The sequence below is a fragment of the Pituophis catenifer genome, unplaced genomic scaffold, assembly GCF_029215685.1.
Source record: "Pituophis catenifer annectens isolate HBS135680 unplaced genomic scaffold, rPitCat1.0.hap2 SCAF_1, whole genome shotgun sequence".
Taxonomy (NCBI): domain Eukaryota; kingdom Metazoa; phylum Chordata; class Lepidosauria; order Squamata; family Colubridae; genus Pituophis; species Pituophis catenifer.
Window position 1 is genome coordinate 318,180,466 of NW_027256881.1, and position 24,825 is coordinate 318,205,290.

Here is a 24,825-nt window from a genome sequence, read left to right on the forward strand (position 1 = left end):
GCCCTGAGATATCATCTTGTTTTTAAAATTAAAAAAATAAAACCTGGGATGGGGCACAGAAAGCTTGTGAAATGGTCCTCAGTCAGAAAAAAAAAGTGTCAGATGTTAATCTGTTGAGCTTTCCTTCCTTCTGTCCTCAGCCTAACCTTTGCTTGCCCCATCTCTAATAGTAGCAATAAATTTAAAGGAAGACCTAGCTTAATTTTCTTGGAACACAAAATAACTTGCCTTGCAAAGAAGCTTTGAACAACAGCAACACCCATGAGGTCTCCACTCTAATACAGCAACTTTTTGTAAGGAATTAAAAACAAGAAATATAACTGCTGTCTTACACTGACATAGAGATTACAGGCAAGCAATGGTCTGATCCTAGAATAGTATTAACAAACAAACAAATAATACATTTGAACTTGTTTCCAAAGGAAGCTGTCTGCCCATTTTGATATGATTCACCACTTCTGAAGCATGAAAATATAGATGTTATAGCAGAAACAAACTTCTGCTTTGAGAATCCTATTGATGTAAACAGTATAACTCAAAAATGTTCTATTTTTTTAAAAAAGTTCAAGTCTCAAATATATTCACACAAAAGTCTAGCATTCTGTAACAATTCTTCTTCTTTGTACACATTTTTACAGCAATATATATTATTGAATTCAGGACATGGTAAATCCAAAGGAAGTTTGAGTAGCCATTTGGCTCTTCTTTCATCTCTGGAACTGATGCTTCAGTTAATCTTTCTTATGTCATGATCCAAATCAGAAACATTTCAAGTATTCTAAAGTCAAGCTCCAGTGCCTGCCTGTAGGTCAAGGGAAACTGACAGGAATCCACAGCAAACAGAACCTTTGTTTCCAAGGCAAGAAGAGTTGTTTTTACTACTAGTGGCTTCTCCCACCATTTCCATTTGGAGACAGAAAAGTTTAATATCCATCGTCATCTTCCACATCACAGCCATAATCTAAAAACAAAGGAAGGAAAATTATTAGATGCTGTAACATCATCACAAGATAGTCTACCACAAGCTAGACAGTTCACTCAGGGCACAGAAATAGTCCCTACCAGCGTAATAAACAAATAAGCAGGGAAATATAAAACTTACAAATAAATAAAATAGAAATGTAGCCAACTAAAACACTTGAAAAGAACCAAAGCTCAAAAGTGGATCACCTAAGTCACCAAGTGAATAAATTACTATAACTTGTAAAGTATCAAATATACTTTAGAGGGGTGTCAAACTCAAGGCCCACAGGCTGGATTTGGCTCGTGGGGTGCTTATATCAGGCCCGTGGAACTGGCCTGGAAATATCAAAGGACCAGCCTGCGGTGCCTCTGGCAGCTAAAACGGGCTGTGTGCGCCGCCCCCTCCCCCATGCCTCGTTTTCACCCTCCATGGCCTCCTGCAGCACTCTGCCAGCTGGAAACCGGCTGGAAAACAGGCTGAAAACAGCCAGCAGAGTGCTGCAGGAGGCCATGGAGGGTGAAAATGAGGCGCAGGACCGCCCATGCCCTGTTTTGGCCAGCAGGGTGCTGCAGGAGGCATCCGTCCTGCCACTGCACGCTGCCCCCCCCGCCACCCCATGGAGGAGAACTACAATGTTGATCCGGCCCTTGAAGAAATCCAGTTTGACTCCCCTGGGGTAAAGGGTTCTAACAAAAGGTTTTATTAGGAATATTTATGCTAACTAATTCCTAAGTATACTGGTCATTTACTTCACAGATATTTCTATTATACCCAGCTATGTAATCTTACAAAAACTAATCCTACCAACCTCCTTTCATCCCATCTGATTGGGTGCTGTCTTTTAGTTTTATGGTATTCAAATATATTTCTTCCTTTTGGTAAACTTTTTTTTAATGCTTGAGTCAGTGTTTACTTTTAGAGATGGGCTGAATTACTTCCGGTGGTTTTCTTGGCAAGATTTTCAGAAGCAGCTTGCCACTGCCTTCTTACCAGGGCTGAGAGAGTGTGACTGGCCAAGATCATCTAGTTGGATTTGTGCCTTAAGCAAACCTCACAGTCCCCCAGTTATTTATCCAGTGCCTTTAACCACTACACCAAATTGACCTTCTATATAAAATTACTTCCCAAAATTACAGCGGTTGCAGTGGCCCCTGCAATTATCTGATCAAAGTTTGGGCACTTGGTAGCCCACCTACCCTTATAACCCTTCACCTCCCCTACCCATCTCCTCCCCCAGCCCACCTCTGCCCTTTTGGCCACCCTACACTCTGCTGCTTCTGCTACCCTTATTCCACTAGCTCAGGGGTATCAAACTTGCCTCGTCACATGACATATTGCAACTTTTTCCCCTTTCGCTTAACCGGGAGTGGGCGTGGCCAGTGCGTGACGCATCCGGCCCACAAGTTTGACACCCCTGCACTAACTGAACTTTGTCATCTTCTTTCTCCTGCTGATAAGGTGCGCTCAGCCTGATCCTTCACAAGGCTGATGCTTGCTGGGCAAGGCTTTCTTCCTGAGTGTGCGTGACCATCCTGTGAGGCTTCAGAAGGCCTCACACACTTTACGGAAGGACATACATGACTCGGGGAAGGCCTTGCACAGCCAGTAGCTGCCTCACAAAGAGCAGCATGGAGAGAAAAAATATGAGATCAGCTGGGAGTTACAGAGCTGGCAAAGTTCAAGGTGATAGGGTCTCTGAACTGGGGTGACTGGCCATGCTGCGGGACTTGAAACCAAACTACTTTCTTGCAGCAAATACAGACATGCAAATATAGGGCACAGTGTTTTGGTAATGCAATTATAATTGCATATGCCACAGGAAATGCAATTCCCTACACTCAAATCAAGCCAATGTGTTAACGATTATTCTATAGTTCCTGCACAAAAGTTGAAATCAGCATCCATTGCTAAATTAAAGGTATTGAGAAACTTACACAGTAAATAATCAACATTCCACCCAGCCATCTCCCCATGACACTGTCAGATCTCACAATTACTATATTCCACATCAAAGCACTGGCTATATGTACATATTTATGTTGTAATGAAAGCTTTAATACACAAGCATATTGTAATAGTCAAACAAACGTATACCCCAGTTCTCCTTACTGAATATTATGACTTTGGGGAGATTGTTATTTATGCTTGAAAACCAGAGGCTATAATCCATTTATGAAAAAGCATTAAATGTTAATTGATAATCTATATCCTTGTTCACTTAATTAACTTTTAAAAGTCATTTGGAGAACAGAGTTAAGAATAGAAACCAAAGGTTCACAGTCTACATTCATGTCAAGCAAGTTCTATACAACAAAACCTGCCTCCCTTCCGTTGTCATTTATTTATCTATCTGTCTGTCTGTCTGTCTGTCTGTCTGTCTGTCTGTCTGTCTGTCTGTCTGTCTATCTATCATTCATTCATTCATTCATTCATTCAATTTGTATGCCGCCCCTCTCCGAAGACTCAGGGCGGCTCACAATGCATTTAAAACCATTATAAAAAACATTTAAAATTAAAAACATTAAAAACATTAAAACTTATTCATACCATTCATGGCCGGATCTCACCGGATCGCAAGAGCAAGATCAATGGCCCCAGGCCTGCTGGAAAAGCCAGGTCTTCACCGCTTTTCAGAAGGCCAATAGGATGGGGATGGTCAGGACCTCAGGAGGTAACTGGTTCCAGAGAGCTGGGGCAGCCACAGAGAAGGCCCTCCCCCGTGGGCCCGCCAGCCGGCATTGTTTAGCTGACGGGACCCAGAGGAGACCAACTCTGTGGGATCTTACCGGTCATTGGGAGTTATGCGGTAGAAGGCGGTCTCGAAGATATGCTGGCCCTGAGCCATGTAGGGCTTTAAAGGTAATAACCAACACCTTGAATTGTGACTGTCATCCCAGTTGTTAAATATGATAAATATAACTAAAATAAATAAATTTGACCTGAACAGTCCCACAGGATCTTTCTATTAAATTTGCTGGTGAGAGATCGAGAAGCATCAGCCACACAGATATTTTCATGTGAGACACCATTATAGATTCTTTGGGGAGTGGGGATCTTCTTTGGGTTTTTTTTTGGGGGGTGCGGGGGCGGGGATGTCTTAAAGTACATAAAACAGCCTACCGTTTCCTCCCATTAGTTTAAGGGCGCTCACACAATGATCCTCCTCCTCTTCAATTTCTTCCTCTTCCACATCCTCCTCATGATTATAAGATACTGGCCCAGTTTCCACCAGCACAGTTCCTGATTTTTCAATCTTTTCAGTTTCTGTCTGAGTACTTGGAAAGACTGCCTATAAAGGAAGAAAAGTTATTTTTAAAAATCCTCACCCTTTCCCTTAAAAATCCACCTAAGAACTTGTTTTGCTCACTTTAATTGTCATTCTATCAAAGCTTCAGCCTAAGAAAGTGATATCCCAGTCTTTTCCAAGCTTGTGCCAAGTAAATGTAGAGGATAACAAACTCAATTCTACTCAGTCAGAACAGCTACAGCCATATGGCTGGAAAATGATGGAAATTGTAATTCAAGACATTTGGAGAGACATCAAATGCAGCAAGGCTATTATAGGTTTCCCGAGGAATATTACTGTTGTTTGTTATTCTGATATTTCAAAACATGGCTACAATAGTATGAAGATAACTAAAAATGCAAGAAAGAGAGCCTCTGTAAAAATTTAGCTTTAGTCAAAGCAATCTGATGCTAGAAATCTCCTTTATTTAAGCAGAACATGAAAAATGATATGCATAACTTCTAATGAATTAAATAGTATTCAGCTGTAATTAGAAAGAGAATCAATAACTCATTATGCAATTTTGCATCAAACTGTTTAATTAGAAGGGCCTCTTTTCAATGGAACAATGCAAGCTTTGAATGCAAAACATCTCAAGTGCAATCCCTGGTATGAAAAGATCTTAGAAAATAGGACTAGGAAAGAAGTTTGCCTGGGATTTTGGAAAGCCATGTTTCAATTAGAATGGCAATTGAAACCAACTGGCAAACCACTTGATGAAACAAAGCATCAACTAATGTAAAAGAAAACGCAGAATGTGTTAGCCTTCAATTCCAGCCAACAGTCAGATTTGATGAATATTGTAGTTCAACATCTGTCTTGATATCTCTAGAGTAAACCATACTGTACAAATAGTCTTTTTATGTTCAAAGCAGCTCAGTCTACATTCAATTATTAAACAATGCCAGCAATTTGGAAACCAACAGAACATTGCTCAGGCACATCACATTGTTCAAAAGAATCTCTACTACCAACAGGGAATCTGATCTCTCTATATGCTGGCTAATGAGCAAAACCTAAAACCTTTCTCAGAAAAAAAAAACCCTGTTAGATGCAAAAATGAAAGAAAATTTTGCAAGCAGATTCTGACATCCACTGTGAGTTTCCTCCAGAAGAATCAAGACCATGTATGGTTTCTGGAGCTCCACAGACTGCAGTTCCCCATCAATAGCAGGGAAAAATATATATTCAACAACCAACAGATTCTAATGAAGACAGATATTACTTATGGTTTGAAATCAATAGATATTGTTTATTGTTCTGTACAACAATAGTACTTAAAAGCAGTCTATAATTTAACAAAAGGTTGCATGCATAAAATAAAATTACTTTTGTCTTCCATCCTCACACTGAGGAATGAGCCATTTTGAGGAAGAGGAGAGATACCAGTTCAAAATAGTGATAAGCAATGACTATTAGATTACCAGTAGTTCCATGTTCCAACCACAGAATTTAAATCAAAATGTGACAAAGGCTATTGCGGTAACTTTTGTGTACATTTAATATAAATTACCATAAGAAATTACCTTTAAATTATAATGAAGTATGTCACCTAGTCAGCCTAGAGATTATTTATTGACTTTCTTTACAGAAAAGATAATACCATGAGAATGAGTCTCAGATTGCTGTTGCTGACTGGAAGTCACCCAAGTCAAGGTCTTTTCCAAGAAGAATCCACATTCTTCTTGGACCATTTGCTCTGCTGTTATTTCCATTATGCTCTCCATCCAAAATTGTGTAATTCCAGAGATTATTTGGGAGCAATTGCTTTGCTGGCCTGTTTAATGCTGCGTAGTTAAATTAATTTGGATTTTACTCTGTTGTGATATATTGCATTATGCTATATTTTTGGTTTATTGTCATTTACCCAAAATATAGTTTATAAATAGATATATAAAGGGAAAAAGGATGGTGTATAACAAAATCCAGAGTAATCATATCACTAGACATTTAAAATTGAAATGTGAAGTCTGCCCTTCTGCTCTAGAATATGCTTAGCATAAAATTGAAGCTGACTCTGAAAGGAGAAGCGTGATGACAAATCTCTCAGATTCCGAGAATGAAATAAAGTTCAGATCAATGCATACCTCTTCTGTGGCCAGCTTTTTGGCGAGCTGGGTTGAAATCAAGGGTCTTAGCCTACACACAAACAAACAAAAAGAGTGAAAAAATGTTAGGTTCTTGATACAGAGCAGAAAGAAACTTAATCCTTTTATTTTGAAAATGCCACACGTATAGGTAAATATACAGATCCAACATGCTCTTTTGATATCAGCAATTTTTATGCAGAGTACATATAAAAGAATAAGAAATGGTAATAAAAAAGAAATTGAAGACCAAAATATAAGAAAAAGGAGGAAACAGTTTTAATATATTAACTCTCTGTATTTTCTATCATTGGTCTCATTGAATCCATACTCTTTAAACTTCTTACCTCTCTTTTTTTAACAATCCCATCAATTCTACCCAACGCCTGTTTTCTTAATTTCTCCTTACTTTTAACCAATTCACTTTGCTTTCATTTATTTGTGTTGGAATTCACTCCCCATTCATTCTTTTTTAAGGTCAAACCATCTCAACCTACTTTATCTTCACTAGTCAACAACTTCTGCTTCCAAACCATATTCAACCAGCATCCATTCATTCTTGACTCTATTTCTTCTTGTTTTACCAGACACACTTTATAAGTACCCCATCTCCACTGCATTGAACTCTTATTTTTCCATTGAGATATCAAATTTTTACTAGTATTTAACAAAGTAGGCAGAAGCACACTCTTTACTCAGCCGTTTTTTCTTTTTTTGATGAACTTGCTACATACTGTATATTATCCACTACTCTCCTACTAGCATTTATTTTTATGTTTTAGAACAAGTATTGGTTTCTCAATATGTAAAATTGTTCCCTCCAGTTCAACTATCAAACACAATCAGCCTGGTGTTTAATACATCACTTTCAGATCCATACTTCTCATCATATAATCTAACAATAACTGCAAATTATTCAGATTCTTAACCGATCCAGTATGGATTTCTATGTGAGAGTGTACTGCTACATTAACATCCCAGACCAAATCTTTTTTAATTGAAGATTCTGTTTGTATTTTATTTTGTTTACATATGAACTGAACTACTAAGTGGACATCACATATTCTTCCTGATTCCTAGCTCAATAAATATTCCACTTATTTTCAGAAATGCCTCAGCTCAATTGTATATGATTTACAGCATTCAACAACCAGCCTTCAATCCCATTTTCATGCAAAACATTCTATAATTCAAGCCTATTACATTATCAACATTTGCTTTTGAGTTATGAAATGTGTAATAAACATTCTGATTTTCCAATGACGTGTGGTAAATTTCCTGCCTGACACAAATTTTATTTGTTTTCTTCTTTGTATACCAGAATACTCTAAAATGACTCCTGGTAGCCGACATCATTAAAATAAAAATATTCATAAGACAAATACATGAAATTAATACTAATTAAACTATGAACCAACTCAGCATCTATAGTTCATGTGACATATAAAAACATTCCACTGTGTTAATAGCATTCCTGTACACCAGCAGAAAGAGGACCATTCACATCTCCAGTGGAAGGTTATTTCAAACAAAAGAAGCAAAGATACTGTTGTCTTACTTCAAACATGTATGTGTGCATGTATAAGCAGTCTGGAAAGGCCAGCCCATTTTGAAGGAAATGAATGAGGAGAGACTGAGGAGAATATTTGAAGGGATGTCATTCAAGAGAGGGCGTGGACTTATTTTCTACTGCCCCAGAAAACAAGAGCACAAATGAGTGAGTTAAAACTATAAATGTCAGGTTAATGTCAACAGGAACTTAACAAATATGCAAGTTGTCAAACAGTGAAATAGGCTGCTAGTTGAAATTATAAATTCTCCTTTATTGGAGATCTTCAAACAGAGATTGATGGTCTTCTGCCAGAGATGTTTTAGTGAATCCTACACTGAGCAAGGGGATGAACTAAATGATTTATAAGGTCTTTCAACATTTTATGATTCTATGGGGCAGTCTTTGGCTTCTATAAGGAAGGGAAGCCATAAAGAATTAAATACTTTGAAACCAGTAATTTGGATTGCATTTATTCAAAATGCTTCATATTTTTCTCCAAATTCAACCCTGGTTCTTCCATTACCTCCACCTACTGCAACTTAAGATACAAATATTAACTACCTATTAATTCATGCCTTCATATGCACTCACTGCAAAACGTAGAAGGCCCCAATTCATATTTTACAACATATTTATCATTACATTTCTAACTTTCATTCCCTGCATATATTCACCAACCTTATTCAGAAGATCAGAGCGATTAGCTCTATTACATCTTTCATTATGTCATAGTCCCATTTCAATGTATCTATTTTCCTTTATTTTCCCCCTTCTTAATTCCTGCTCTTTTTATTCCTTTTACATTTCAAGTTGCAATCTTCCATATGCCATACTGGCAGCAGGTGAGTCCACAGATATTGACCTCCATCGCCTCTTATGCATTTGATTTAATCCAGCCTTACAAGAGTCACTTATGTGAGATTGGTGGCCATATAACACAAATCAAAACAAAACCATTTTGGCCAAAATATCACAACTGAAAATGTGATAGTGTGGCTAACTATGGGTGCACATCAGCATGCCCCTATTACATCTTCTTCATGAATTCTTGCTGCTGGGTGATACTTACAAGACACTTTATGGGATGGGACTGAGTCATCTATAGGACCACTTCTCCCCAATTGTTTCTATCTATCCCATCAGATCCAGCAGGAGAAACATGCTACAGGTCTGTCAATTTAAGAAAGTCATCTTGCTGGACCCAGAAAACAGGCCCTTGGAACAGAATATTTATTTATTTATTTTATTAAATTTCTATACCGCCCTTCTCCCGAAGGACTCAGGGCGGTGAACAGCCACGAGATAAAACACATAAATACAAAAATTTAAAATGAATTAAAAACGAATTAAATAATTTGGCTGAATTTAAAATACCCCATAATTTAAAACAAATTAAAATTTACATTTAAAAAGGGGAGATGATTTAGGCCAGGCCAGCTTGATGGAATAGGAAAGTCTTAAGCGCGCGACGGAAGGTGTGCAGATCCGGGATCCTCCGTATCTCTGGGGGGAGCTCGTTCCAGATCGTAGGTGCCCCCACAGAGAAGGCTCTCCCCCTAGGGGCCGCCAGTCGACATTGTTTGGCCGACGGCACCCAGAGAAGCCCCTCTCTATGGGTACGTACTGGCCAGTGGGAGGCTATTGGTGGTAGCAGGCGGTCCCGTAGATAACCAGGTCCTAAGCCATGGAGCGCTTTAAAGGTGATAACCAGAACCTTGAAGCGCATTCGTAAGACCACCGGGAGCCAGTGCAGCTCACGCAGAATATATTGGCTCTAGCCCTTCTGGCCTTTCAGAAAGCAGTGAGGACCTACCTACATGTGCTCCAGGGTGTCTCTCTCTGTGTGTGTGTTGGTATCCTTTTTCTACTTCATGTGTTTGTTCAGCCATTGTTAGCTGCTCAGTGTCGCTATGAGATGGACAGCCACATAAATCTAAATAAATAAATATTGTCTGATTGGCCCAAGGACATTATTGACCAACTCAGGCCTCCTGAAAACTGATTAGCTTCCTGGTGCTTTCAGGTAGAAACACACAACAAATTTGAAAGGCAGTCCACAAAATAGAAGTCTTTGGGCAGATCTATCATTCCCTCACTACCACCAACTAGAAATGCCCTCTCACAATGGAGGAGAACCGATGTGAAACCATGCCCTCCCCCTTCAATCACTCAGAGGCAGTCCAGATGGTCAGTAATCCTGAGAGTCACAGAGAGTTCAAAGAGAACCAGGATTGCAAGCTGTACTCCACGAGTCATCCACAAGCACAACCAATGCAGGTTCTATACTGAACTTTGGCATGAAGCCCAATAGCAAAGGATGTAAAACTCAAATATAAAACAATTTGTTGAACTACTAGCTTTACGTGCAGAACCTGTACAAAATGAAAAACAAAGAACAGAAAACAAAAGGATACTTTGACAAGAATTATTTATGAACAAAGGTCACATAACTACAGCTCAGTAACAACTACCTCATAGTAAAATCTTGGCATGTCACCCAGAAAAATTCTAGTTTTAATGACAAAAGGACTACATTATTCATTTATAACATGAATAACAACTGTTTTTCAATAAAAATAGTCTCAGAATGGCATTACAATAAATAAAAACAATAACATTCCAGCAAATAGAAATATAAACCAAAGAAGAAAAACACCAAAAAGTCCAGTTCAAATACAGAATGTGACTAACAGAAATTCTCTTTTTACATAATGCCATACTACTGAGAATTAATAATTTGTACACTCGATTAAGTGTAACTGGCTCACAAAAACGTAGGTGGCACAAAAAAATATATTGCTCTTCAAGGTGCTACATTTTGCAGAGGATTGAAATGGAAAAGTGCTCACTTGATACCAAAAAGACATTAGAATCATTTTTCGGTTATACTGAGGTGTTTTAGTTTATGTTTTAATAGAGTTTAATATTTTCATTACAGTTTTTTTTATCTGCATAATTATTGTTATTGATAGGCACTCTGAGTACTATATTTAGTAGACAAGGAAGGATGTAAATAAAAAAAGGATGGGGAGACCATTCCATGTACAAAATGCCTAGTTTACTTAAACCATCTAACTTTAGAATATGGGGAGGAGAAACTGCAAGAAGCACCTCTGATAAACAAACTAATGTGAACCTATATACAACTTAGAAGTATTTAAAATGTAACAAAAAGTAACACAAAAAAGAAAAACATTACTTTTCTTTCAGCTATACATATATACATATACATATATATTTTGTTGTATGTATATGTTTGATTTTTAATGTGTTTTTAATGTGTTTAAAATAAAAAACTTTTTTAAATTTTTTTTTAAAAAAAGAAGTATTTAAAATGTACATTTTAAAAATCTGCACCATGAATATGACAAATATGTATTCCACATACTCTTGGGAGTTGATCCAAACCAGGGCTAATGATAGTATCAATAGTTTATATTCTCAGTCCATCCTCACCGTGTTTTATATGTGAACAACATAAATGAATTTGTCAAGTTAAGTTTGGTCCTCTAGGCATCCAGACGAGTGGCAGATGACAGCTGAACATTTCCACAGTGCAAAAACTTTGGTTAACTGCAATCTGAAAGTGTGAAGTGGCCTTTATTATACAGCTATACCTGTCTTCATCTTTCAAATCTATATTACATGTAAAATACACAAAATCTGAAAGCAAAATTATATTTGTGTTTTGAAAATGGAAAAAAGTAAAATAGTTAGAAAAGGAAGTCCTCAACAGTCTGGCTACATGGTGCTTCCTTAAGGATTGCAAGTTTCTTTGCTTCCTCCCACATTCAAGAACAGAGAAGAGGAAGTCAGGTGAGTCACTAAATTGGCTCTGTATTGTCTTTCCTAAAAAAAAAAAAAAAATCCAATTTTTATGGAAAGTCTGGATTATTTTTGTTTTCTTCAAACAGGAAAGACTGCCTAGTTTCTGTTAAACTTCCAAGGCACATCTAGATAATTTTTAAAACTAATGTTAGTCTTCTTCCATCCCAGTTTTTCACACTTGAATTTCCTTCCAAGTCATTCTTCAGCATGTTAATGGTGAATTGTAAGTACGAAGTCACTACCTTATGAGGAATCAAGTCATAGCCACATTGTATCTGAATGATAAAATTTGGTAGGCCTGCAAGGAAGTTTGAATGAAAGCTGCATTAAAATTCTTTACGAATTGATTGCCTAAGGGAACCAAACAAGGCTATGCTTTTGCTATAAATATAAGGAATTACTTTTCTTAAGAATATTTGTTTCTTATCTTATAGGAAACATCTTTTTCTGGAGTACTATAGATTACCCAATGAAGATGACATCCATAACCTTCATTCTAGAAGAGGGGTCCCCAACCACCAGGCCGCAGCCCAATCAGAACCAAGCCGCGGAAGTGGCAGGCATGTGCACACACAGCTCCATTTGTGACCAAAGGGGGGGAGGCATGTGAATAAATGCAGTTCCACTTGTACAAGAGACAGGCGTACGTGCCCACTGTTCGTGAAAATGAGCTGTGTATATGCATACCCGCCAGCCACTCACACGGAACCATTCTCTCCCCCCTCCCCCCGCCAATCAACAAAACCAGGAAGGTTGGAGACTGCACTTCTAGAGTGATCAAATAAATTTTGTTTATTCTTTCCTTATCTTAAATGCACTAGAAAACTCTCCTGGATATTTCAATAGTTTATTTAGACAATGGATGTGAGTGTTTGAGATACACAGATATCTTGGAACCGTGAATATGTAATGGGATGATTCTGTAGGTGGTGATTACATCTGAATTTTTTCTGCCTTGTAATGACAGTAAACCACCCTTAACATACAAGGCAAGGAATTCAATATATTAAAAAATAATTTTTAAAAGTTGGAGCAAGCCACTTTATCCAATTCTCCCTCTTTAGATCTACTGCCATTTAGTGATAAATGTACAGCTTCCATTAATTACTTATACATCTATACTGCAATATTGGCATAGTATTGCACTCATTAGATATTAGGGTTTTGTTTTTATAAGTCAGAAAGGCAAACATCAAAGAATTAATAATAGTTCATTTTCAACAGGAGAGTAATCTATCTCCCACACTAATATACACCCTGCCCAAAATGTGCCAGGAGGTGAAGATGAGATGCAAGAATCATTAACCTTATTTCTGCTCTGCTAGTGATCTTACAGGTAAGACTGACTTTTCCATTAGTGTTCTTTAAAATAATTTCAAAATACAAATTGTATTTCTATGTCAATCTTACTGGGGATAAACCCCATGGATTATGCTGTCCACTTTCCAAAGTATTTGTAAAGTTTTGGAAATGTCAATAGGGAAGCAGAACAGAGAAGGCATACTGTTAAATTCCCATGTGAATTCCCATGTGAAAAGAAAAATAGGGCTGAAATAGAACTGAAAGTAATGATCACCATCATCAATAGCATTTTGGTCAATTGTAGAAATGTACTTTTAAAAATAGCATGAAGCTCACGGTCAGGGACTGAACCAACTCTCCCAAAAGGCTTTGATGGATTCCACTAAATCAAATGTGACTCAGAATCTAATTCAAACAGGTTCATATTCCCTTTCAATCGGCCAGCCAAAACTATTCATCAGGACCACTAAGTTGCTACCTATGGCAGAGAATATTTGTAGCTCAGGATTGAACAGGACTGGTGCTTGAAGAGTTTGAAACAACTAAAACTTTCTTATTTCAGCAAGCCGGGCTGGCTTAACAAATTCTTTTAATAATTTTAATTGGTTTTGTCTTTTTAAATTTGGGGCCAAACAGAGATATTTCTTTTAATTGTTTTTAATGTTTGTATTATATGTTTTTATCTGGCTGTACACCGCCCTGAGTCCTCAGGGAGAAGGGCGGTATATAAATTTGAAATAAAATAAAATAAAATAAAAAACTATAGGGCATTAAGGACCCCACAAGTTGCTACTATTCGGAATTCTGGCCAGAATCCTCTGCTAAATGTCTTTCAAAATTGAAGATACTATACAACTTGGTTCTGTAATATAAATGCAGGATACTGTATTAATATTGGCTTCATGTTAATCTCTCTCCAGTGCCTTCTCTCTCTAACTTGCCTGTTACCCGCCATTACAGAGCTTGGTGTTTTAAGTTCAGAGCGTACTAATTAATACCTGATTTAAAGTTCATTTCAGAATATTTTTCAGGACTATTCTGGTATACCTTCTCTTTCACATTCACCCTTTGCTATCTCTGGTTACCATGGAACCATTTACCTCAGTATAAGATATATAGCTCCTTTAGAGAGCTAACTTACAATCTATTTGTAAAAGGCAGTTCCAGCATAAATAGCTGACAGGTTATCAGTAGCATTTGCACATCATTACACATCAATAAAAACATGTTAAAGGATTTTCATTTCAAAAGTAACAGTCGTGCTTATACTAATTCATGTTATTATCAGAATATGTTGGTCCTGACATGGCAGAAGAAACTGCATCCCCTGAGAATACCCTGAAGTTACTATTCTTCTTCCAAATAGGAGTAAGGTGTTGAACATGCCCTCAAGACAACTAAATAAATGAAAAAGGAGCATGAGAAGCTGGAGAAATATCAAGGCCTAAAGGAGGAGCTAGAGGGGTTGTGGAAAGTAAAGGACAGGGAAGCAGTTCCAGTGGTGGCAGGAGTGCTTGGGGCTGGGACTCCTAAACTGGGAGAATGACTCCAACAGATCCCAGGAAAGACATCAAGAGTTCTCTGTCCTGAGGAATGCAGTGCAAGGAACAGCTAAGATCAGTGGTGAAATCCTCCCTGGTCTGCCACCGGTTTGCTGCCCGCGCATGCCCGGTGCACACCAAATGCATGCTGCATGAGTGCACATGCGCAGAACACACCAAATGCTTGCTGCACATGGAAAAAGGAAGCTTGGGAAGGTAAGTAGAACAGCAAGGGGGGGAGCAGCTGTGTCACACAATTTAGATTCACTAGAAAGCAGGATTTCCTACTTTCTAGCAAACTTAAATCACACGTCACAGCTGATCATCGGAAATACCAGTTCGGACCAACCGGTAGCTTTTTTTTTACTACCGGTTCGCTGAACCGGTAGCTTTTCACGCAAACCGGTAGGATTTCACCACTGGCTAAGATGCTGCACAGAACCCTCAAACTCCCGGCCTCAGGTATAGGACCCAAGATTGAGGAAGATAATATAGCATCCGTAGGGTCAAGAAAGGAATAATTTATATATTTAGTTAGAATGCAGTATTGCAAGCTAACTCTTCCCACTGTCAGAAGTTCGAGCCTGACTGGCCTTAGGTTGACTCAGCCTTCCATTCTTCCAAGATCAGTAAAATGAGGATCCAGATTGTTGGGGGCAATATGCTGACATTTGTAAACTGCTCAGAGAGTGCTGTAAAGCACTATGGAGTGGTGTACAGGTCTAAGTGCTATTGCTATTTTTTTTAAAAAACAAAGTATCTAGAATACAGAACTCTGAAAAATAGATTAATAAATGAATACGACGATACTGACAGAATAAAGAGTGATTGGTAACTTTTTGCTTTATACACCTGTATACTTTTAAGTGAGTGTCCATGTCAATCCACTAGAAAAGTTATAAAGAACTTCTGTGCAAATGTATTGTTGACTTTCAGAATTAACTGAATATATTTATTTTGAATGTTTACTCCTACACCCAGCTTTCCCTTTACAGTCTCTCATGATGGATAGCAAACTAATAAAATCATAAATTATATTACTGAAGTATGAGACAGAAGAAACTTCTCTGCTATCTATTTTCTCCATACAATGTGCAGTCCAAATGCTGGAATTTGTGCCTATAACAAAATTCTTTTTCCCCCAGACTATTTCCCTCCCTAGCCAAACAAGCAATTACCTGATAGGAAAAAAAAATCCCTCTGCCTTTCTCAGTCATCCTCTTTTGTCTTGCAAAGCAGTAGCAGCCAAAAGCAGGTTTTCTGAAGATTTCAGGGATTTAAAATATTAGAGTATCTGTTTATGTCAGAAACTTTGGGTGGCAAGCTACCATACGGGAGTGGTAAAAAAAAAAAAAAAGGGTGTGTGTGACCATTGCATGGTACAAATAGATATGGAAAACTTTAGTCGCACTTTTCTGTCATTTAGAAGTCACTCAGATTTTTACAGTCCACGTATGGTAACATTAACAGCTTTGCCAATTTATGCCTTCAGAAAAACATAATATAGAATTGTATTTCTTTTTTATCCACAGTTCTCTCTCTCTTTATATATATTCTCATCTTTTGTTGTACATGAAATACAGGACAGTTTTCCTGGTGGCATGTTCCTTTTTAATACTCTAAATGCCCTGACCTCTCTATAAGAGAGCAGCTTCTGTCACACCAGACATATGAAATAGTAAATTGCTGGCTGCCATGGCTACAAACATTGGCACCTTCTGCTGTTTCATTTCACCAGTGAGCGCTCAGATACTATAATACGCCATGACTGAAAAGAAAATGCAGTTGTTTTTTTAGATTGGGGTGAGACACTTAATGATTCAAAACTCAGAGCCTTTTATCCAATGTTATAATAGGCATGTGTTCTCACAGTTGACACAAACCCCATATAGTGTCACTTCGTTAATCAGAATTCTGCTTGAGGAAGGGATGTGCCTATTGAAGTCATTGACAAAAGACTGTCTCATTGAGGGGAAAGGGCCACGTTTTTAAATTAGAAATAATTGTGGGCTTCAACTGGTGCATCAGTCAGCTGTTTGATGGCTAGTTGAGGGCTGGCAACAATGTTGTTGATGATGTTGGTGAAAACTGGAGGAATTGGAGGAGCTGCAGGCAGTATGTTGTGCAAGTCTACAATACATAATTAAATTATACAATTTGAACCAAAACTTTGGCTCTAAGAGGGGAAATATACAAAACCAGGAAGGCTGAGGCCATGCAGTAATTCTGAGCCACAATAAACATGATCTACCAATAAAAGTGAAAGGTTTTATGATGATTTCCTAGTTTCTGCATTTTCCAGAAGTCATTCTAGATCATTCTAGATCTTTGAGACGTTAGCTTTTCTTCTGGTATTTGGATATACAGGTATTCCTTGATTTATAACCACAATTGACCCCGGAATCTCAGATGTTGAATGAAGTGGTTGTTAAGCAAAATATCACATGACAGTCCACATAACTGCTTCACTCAATGACCACAATCCTAGCACTCCCAGTTGCAGTCATAAAGCAATTACACAGGTCATTAAGCGAACGGAGCAGGGGTGAAATGCTCCCGGTTCGGACCAGATCTCCTGATCCGATAGCGATGGAGGCGGGTGGTTCGGAGAACCGGTAGCAAAAATCCCTGCCACCTCCCCATGCCCAGTTGAGCTGCACAATCATCAGAGGCTTTTTTTTACTTTTAAAAGCATTTTTTCTACAACCTCTTCGGAGGAAAAAATGCTTTTAAAAGTACAAAAAAAGCCTCTGATCATTGTGCGGCTCAGTTGGGATCGTCAAAAGCTTTTAAAAGCATTTTTTCTACAATCTCTTCAGAGGTTGTAGAAAAAATGCTTTCAAAAGGCTCTGACAATCCCAGCTGAGTTGCCTGATCGGCAGAGCCTTTTTTTCTTTTAAATGCCTCTGACGATCAGGCAACTCAGCTTGGATCGTCAGAGGCTTTTAAAAGAAAAAATGCCTCTGACGATCAGGCAACTCAATTTGGATCATCAGAAGCATTTAAAAGAAAAAAAGACATTTTTTCTTTCAAAAGCCTTTGACGATCCAAGCTGAGTTGCCTGATCATCAGAGGCATTTAAAAGAAAAAAAGGCTCTGTCGATCAGGCAACTCAACTGGGATCGTCAGAGCCTTTTGAAAGCATTTTTTTACAACCTCTTCACTGAAGAGATTGTAGAAAAAATGGTTTTAAAAGTAAAACAAAAAAAAATTGGCCACACCTACCCAGTCACATTACCCCCCCCCACCAAGCCACGCCCACAGAACCAGTAGTAACAAATTTTAGATTTCACCACTGGAACAGAGTCTCAGGTAAGAAGTATGGGGTGCGGGGGGGGGGAAAGAACCCCGAGAAGCTCTGCTCAGGAGCTAAAAATCCTTCTTGCCAAAATCCAAGCAGGATTTTCAGCTCCTGAGGGAGAGACATGTGTGTGGCCTGCACCAGGCTTTCCCAACCTGTCTGAAGCACCCATGCTGCCTCTCTCTTCTCTGCTTGGATTTTGGCTCCCTCTTGTCTCTAGAAGTTGACTTGAAAAGAACTGCTGCCAAAGGATGCCCACTCTTCCCCCCTGCCCATTCTGAGTTCCGTTTCTGTATCCTGTGGGAGAATGTCATAACTTCTCCATGCGCAGAAGGAATCTCTTCAACGGGGTACAGAAACAGAGCTCAAACATCAGGATCTGAGCTCTATTTCTCCACCCTCCCCCATGCATACAAGGGAATTCTTATTATATTTGCATGCTATGTCACAATATGTGTAGAAATGGGCAGAACTTGTATAATGACATCACAATACATGTTTTGTCAATCTGGCATTAATATAGTTAGGAGCAGACATGTATTCTTTTGATACTACCACCCTGACAACAGCAGAAACAACCAATACCCATTCTTCCCAGACAGATGGTAATCTTTATCCTCAGACGTGACCTACCTATTATAGATAATATTTTCTTCTTTTTTGGTTGGATTGGGCAGGAAAAAGATGATCCTGCTCTTTGAGTGCCTTGCCTCGCTCTCAGCGCCAGTGAGCAAAGAAGCAAGATGAGCTCAGTGCCCTAATCAGATTTTGCACTTCCCCATGGAGTATCATAAAGAGTCATTTGACATAATATATTTGCCTTATTCCCCCAAGGCCAGAAAAGGCCATTCAAGTCAATTCAGAATGCAGGCAGAATATCCCTATTACGTTCTATTGCACGTTTTCTTCTGCCATCTATACTTAGTAAAGTATACTAAAAAATTAAGTGTTATTGCATCCTGTTCTTTAATGCCACTTCCTTACTTAAGATATCTTGCAATGCTCACTATTGTATGTGTATCCAACTCGGGTGGGTTCTAATTTTTTTTTACTACTAGTTCTGTGGGTGTGGCTTATTTTGTGGGCGTGGCTTGGTGGGGGTGATAATGTGACTGGGTGGGCGTGGCCAACTTTTTTTTTTAACTTTTAAAAGCATTTTTTCGGCAGAAGAGGTTGTAGAAAAAAAGCTTTTAAATTTTTTTTAAAAAAGCCTCTGATGAGGTGGGTGGGGTAAGCGAGCGGCAACCAGGCTAGAGACTGGTTCAGGGAGGGTGGCCAGCAAATGTTATTACCAGTTCTCCGAACTACTACAAATTTTTACTACCGGTTCTTGCAAACCGGTGAGAACCGGGAGCAACCCACCACTGATCCAAGTACAATTCACATTTAAAGGTATATATTACCTACAGATATTCAGGAATCATTCCTAACTACTAAATGAACTTCTGCTGTTTAATGAATTTAAAGCACTGGTTTTTAATGAAAGTTAATATCACTGAACCCGACAAAGTTTACTAAAGCATATGTATTCAGGACTGAAGCTAAAAATCATTATTACTGTTACTGTATTTTTTAAAATGCAAAATCAGTGTAACTTACCAATGTCCTTCCCGAAATAAAACAGATGACAAAAGTTACTGATTAAATTTAGGAAAAAAACCTAGTTGTATCAATAAATTAAAACATTTCAATTCCATACATCATTTAGTTTAAGTTAACCACCAGCATCAAAACTGTATGAAATTCATGCAGTTTTTTTATAAGAAACTTACAAATCAATCAGAAAAGCACTTTTTTTAATGAAATAAAATTTTGAAACCAAAATAATTTTTCACTGCTAAACATTTGCCTACCATCAATTTATCATTAAATATAAGCTTATTAGTCTATAATATAAACAGATTAAATTTTTAAAAATTTACACACACAAACTGGATGAACCAGCCTGAAAGTGCTATAATGTAAATGCACTTATCAACCAAGCTATTTTATTCTGAAAGCTGACAAACCTGACATTCTCCTGACAAAATATAATCGTACCAATTTTGTCATCTTGTCTACTCACAGTTGAATCCGTTTAGCTCATGTTTTGACTTCAATTGAGTTGTACAAGATAACATCTAAGTTGTCTTCTAGCTTAACAAGTTAAAAAGACAAGTCAATATAACAGATTCTGACAAGGCTGAAGAGCACATAAATTGAATTGCCAAAATGAACAAAAGCTGAGGAAGAAAAAAAAAAAGAAACCAGTAAATAGCTGTTTTCATTTGCTTTTATTTTATAACTAAAAATTAGATCATACAGACACCATAGGAGCCATCAGGCAGGTAAAGGAAGTTAAATTATAACCCTTCATAATACTACGATTAAAAAGTGGGAAGCTTGGGGGGAGGGGAAGGGAGAAGAAGAAGAGTCATGTTCAACATGCTTATCCCTTTTGAGAAAGTACATAATGCATGTTAAATGTGTTTCTAAAAATCGGCAATATATATTAAAGTTCCAAGTTCCAACTAAAGTGTTAAAACCTGCTTTGCATTTTTTCAAAAACTCTTCCTTCCTTCCTTCCTTCCTTCCTTCCTTCCTTTCCTTCCTCCCTCCCTCTCTCTCTCTTTCTTTCAGCCATCCATCTCACAAAACAAGTGACTCAGGTTAATACTCTTTCTTCTTTTGATGGTGTTTTTCAACTTTGTTGTTAGAAATAGTAGCAGGCATTCCTGATGATGGTGACATTGTTTATACTATTTGTACCCTATGACTATCATTAAGTGTTGTACCTTATGATTCTTGACAAATGTATCTTTTCTTTTTATGTACATTGACAGCATATGCACCAAGACAAATTCCTTGTGTGTCCAATCACACTTGGCCAATAAAAATTCTATTCTATTCTATATATATTTATGTCACTTGGAAGCCACTCTGACTACCCTTTCTTCTATCTGAAAATAGGTCAGAAAAAGTTTCTCATTATTTCTTCCTTGGAATCAAATATGGGAAGCCAGGGAACAGTCAGACTATTAGAAAGTTGGCTTTATAATAAAGAAAACCATATGCACACATATTTCTGGCCATCTCTTAAAAATATGTGTAAATATTCACATTCTACCGATTTCTCTTTTCCTCTGAAATTGAATTTGAATGAATATTTTTAAGAACCCAAAACAAAGACTAGTTCTCTCTTACTCAATTTATATTTAAAATGGGAAATTCGTCTTAGATTTGCTCAGAATTATATTGGAGGTAGACAAGTTTTTAAAATCTATTTTTGAAAGGAATATTTTTCCTTTTAGGTATAGGAAATATAGGTATACTCTTATTGAGTATATTAGGCCACAGGCCAAATCGGTGGAATTGGAAATCACTTCACCAAGTCACGTCTTTTAGATATAGTTGAAGCTACCAGAAGGTTGGCAATTCTCAATTTTCCTTTTTTCTCAAGAATCCTTGACCTAGCATAAGAGGTGCCCATAATTTCATTAAGGTCCAAATCTATCCAGCCATATTACTGTCTTTGAGGCTGTTCTCCCTGTCTGAGTTCAGCTGGGAAAATTAAGCTGCCAGGTGATGCATGGAAGAGGCCATTAAAAAGGTAAGCAAAAGGCAAAGCGCAGCTTCAATGCTCTTCATCTCCCCAGCATGACATTTCAAGAAAATGGTGGTGCTGCTGTCATAGGTCTCTTGAGATTGAACAGGAATGATACCCCTTCCCATACCAAAGTGAAATTTCCTAATGATCAAAACAAAGTTGGGATATTTTCTCACCTACCTATTGTTATTTCTATCTTCATAAGAATGAGCATTCATAGTGTATTAAATCTCAAACTGTTCCTGAAGAGAACAAAGAACAAAGCCCTCTGCAGAGGCAGATATTAATGACCTTCTAAAAACATAGCAAGCTCTGGGTTATTCTGATCTCTGAGGGGTAGTTAAACATAAAACACAGGAGCATAGCTTATATCCCTATGAGGAAATAGAAGATGGCCTGAAACACCCAGAAATGAAAGAACTCAGCATTAGCTCTATACACTGTTTAATATTTTAGAATCAAATAACAAGCTATATGCCCTCAATTATACTAAGAGTTGCAATAGTTGATTCTTAAATGCACAATAATCAAAATTAACATGTTTAACCTTAGTACTTCCTCTGATCAAGGTTAATATTTGTTTTTCAAATAAGTATGTATTTGATAAGACTCATAAAAAGAAGATAATGAGAGGAAAGATGAAAAGGAAAAGGCATCTAATAATCATCTGTCTGCAGGAACATTCCACAGAGAGTGTAATTATCCAACGGTGATTCAAAATTCATAGTTAGAGTTTTATCTTTAAAAGTACATGACAAAACGATGGTATAATCCTTCTGGCTAGCAGGTATCAATTTGAATGAGGCTTCCCTTGCTGGTATTCACATGCTTAGTGTAGGCATACAAATGGAAATTATGGTTAGGAACTAAAAAATAATAATTAAAAAGCCTGTTTCTTCCTGTGTGTGCTATGCAACACATTAAACAACTATATCCACCTAGTCATCTGGAAGTCAGCAAAATCTTAAATTTGTTTTGTGATTATCCTGTATTCACACTTAATTATAAGGCATAAATCATTCCTTCTTGCATGTAAGTTGCATCTGATTAAGGCAATTTTCTTGTTTAAATGTCAAACAGAGTCCTCTAAATTTCCTGGCTATAGTCCTCTAATCAGACAAAGTAACATTGTGAAAAACCAACTTCATAATAATCAGATGTTACTGTATGATGTTGTGAAAGGATGCAAACAACGCTTTCAAAATATATTGTTAAAATGTCAAATTGTGCTAAATATTTTCCTAAATAAAAACTATGAAATATAATAATGTGACATCAGTAAAATCATAATATATTTAATAAGCATTCAGAAGAAATATCTATTCAGGATAAATCACAATATCATCAAGGCCCTAAGAAACATTTTGTCATGCATTGTCACATGGAATGGCACCACACTCGCACTCATAGGCCCAAGAACAAAACCCCCTTTTACAAAGGTCTTGAACTTCTTTTTTGGTAGGTAACCCTCTCCTAATAATTAAAAAATATGCATCCTATTTAATTTGGGCTTAGGGCTTCACCAGAGATCACATTCTTTTTACTTTGTCTTAGTCCGCACACAGATTATGAAGCAACACTTACATCGCAGATCTATATTTCTTTATTTAAAAATTCTGTATTTTCCTTAGAAGGCTTTTACTGCCCCTCTAATTTTACTTTACCTTTAAAATGGGTACGTCATTTTAGATTAATTGAGAATATGGTAATGGAGGAAATATAATTATTACTTACTAAATGTATATGCCACCTAACTCCCAGCAACTCTGGGCAGTTTACAAACGATTTAAAACATTAAAACAAGACATTAAAAATGACAAGACATATTAAGAAGAGTAAAGATGGCAGGAAAACAAATCAAGTGCTAATAAGAAAACAAGGAGAACCAAAAGGGGACCTTAGTTCACCTTTGGGTGAAGAGCCAGATCTCAAAGGTTCTTGGCAACACCATTTGGGTGGGGCATTCAGATCTTGTGGGGAGCCTCATTCTAGAGGGCAGGGACTGCCATAGAAAAGGTGCACTTCTGGGTTCCCAATAAATAGCATTGTTTAACTAAAGGAACCTGGAACATGCCAATGTGCAGATCAAATTGGCCAGGCAGATAATTTGTTTTTGTTTAATCTGCCCAGGAAGGGATTGTGGTGGGTGGGGGTGGAGGCATTTTAAATCTACTGCTGTTCAGGTAAATTTGGTAAATCTTAAATGAATTTGTTGCACTCTGATCCCAAATCATGGATGTAAGACTTTTATCTAATCTGGATCACTTTATCTAATCTGGACAAAACAATAACAACAACAACAATAGCAACAACAACACTTTGATCCATGGCTAAAGGTGATTTCCAAGTTTCCTCTCTTTTCTCTGAAGCCTGTCTTTGCTATTCTGAAGGCTCTTCCAACCTTCCAGGTTTTTCATTCTAGTGACAAATTCTGCTACATCAAAGAGCATTCCATCTGCATAATGCACACATTAACTACAACCCATAAGGTAGTAACCCAAAGGACAGGAAGGGTTCCATTTTTATCTCTAGGATCTTGTCTGAATTGGGAAATATAGCTGTATTGTGGGAAATGGCCTCTTATATCATCAAAGTCCTTTCTAAATGGCCTAAGGCTCTTAAAGACAATTATCTACTTTTGCCAGTAAGAAATAAAACAATTTGGGTTCATTTTTCCCTGTTAAACCCCCCCCCCCCAAGATGATGTAATGGTAGTGTAATTCTGCCAGACTAAAGTTGAGTACACAGTTGATATTCAGCATACCCTGAAGGAATTTGTAAATGATGGTCAGACTAAATAAGTCTTTAATCATATACTACCTATGAGTGCATGGCTATTTTTCACATATTGTCAGTGGGAAAAAAAAACCCCTAGAAGAGGGGATGGAAGGGTAAGATTTCCTACAACAGTGCTTGATTTTTGCCTACAACCTGTACTGCTGAAAAAAGATTAAAATGGAACAAATAATTTGTAGCTCTCATACAATACTGAATTCTGATGTACAATGGACACCCCCCCACCCAAAATTGACACATTTTGCCCAGGGAAGTTAAAATCAAAGATCAAAATTTTATACATGTTATGTACAATAAAACAGTAATATTGTGAAATACTCTGAGCCAGTTGGAAACTTGTAATATGGAAGTGACTAGAGGAAGTCACATTCTAATAAATCCAAGGTTTGGGTTTTTTTTATAACCATCATGACTGAACAAAATCTTGCAGCTTTTTAGGGATTGAAGAATCCCTTTTAGACAATTGAAGAATTGTCCACTAAAGAACTACATGTATTTCCTTCTATAGAGCAACTCAAGCAATTAAGGAGATGGCATTAATACACGGCACCATATATAATGAGAAGCTCAACATATATTATT

General features: G+C 37.5%; 1 protein-coding gene across 1 annotated transcript in view; it reads right to left on the reverse strand.

The window, feature by feature from the left end:
* Positions 1-367: 367 nt before the first annotated feature.
* The window catches only part of BRF1 (BRF1 general transcription factor IIIB subunit), a 243,669-nt gene continuing 219,211 nt past the window's right edge, over positions 368-24,825 (reverse strand). Inside the window, exons 16-18 of the mRNA XM_070931601.1 lie at positions 6,338-6,389; positions 4,085-4,253; positions 368-961 (exon numbers count right to left, since the gene is read on the reverse strand). Coding sequence (XP_070787702.1) covers positions 924-961; positions 4,085-4,253; positions 6,338-6,389 — 259 coding nt within the window. The 3' untranslated portion in view covers positions 368-923. The remainder of the gene's footprint in view (positions 962-4,084; positions 4,254-6,337; positions 6,390-24,825) is intronic.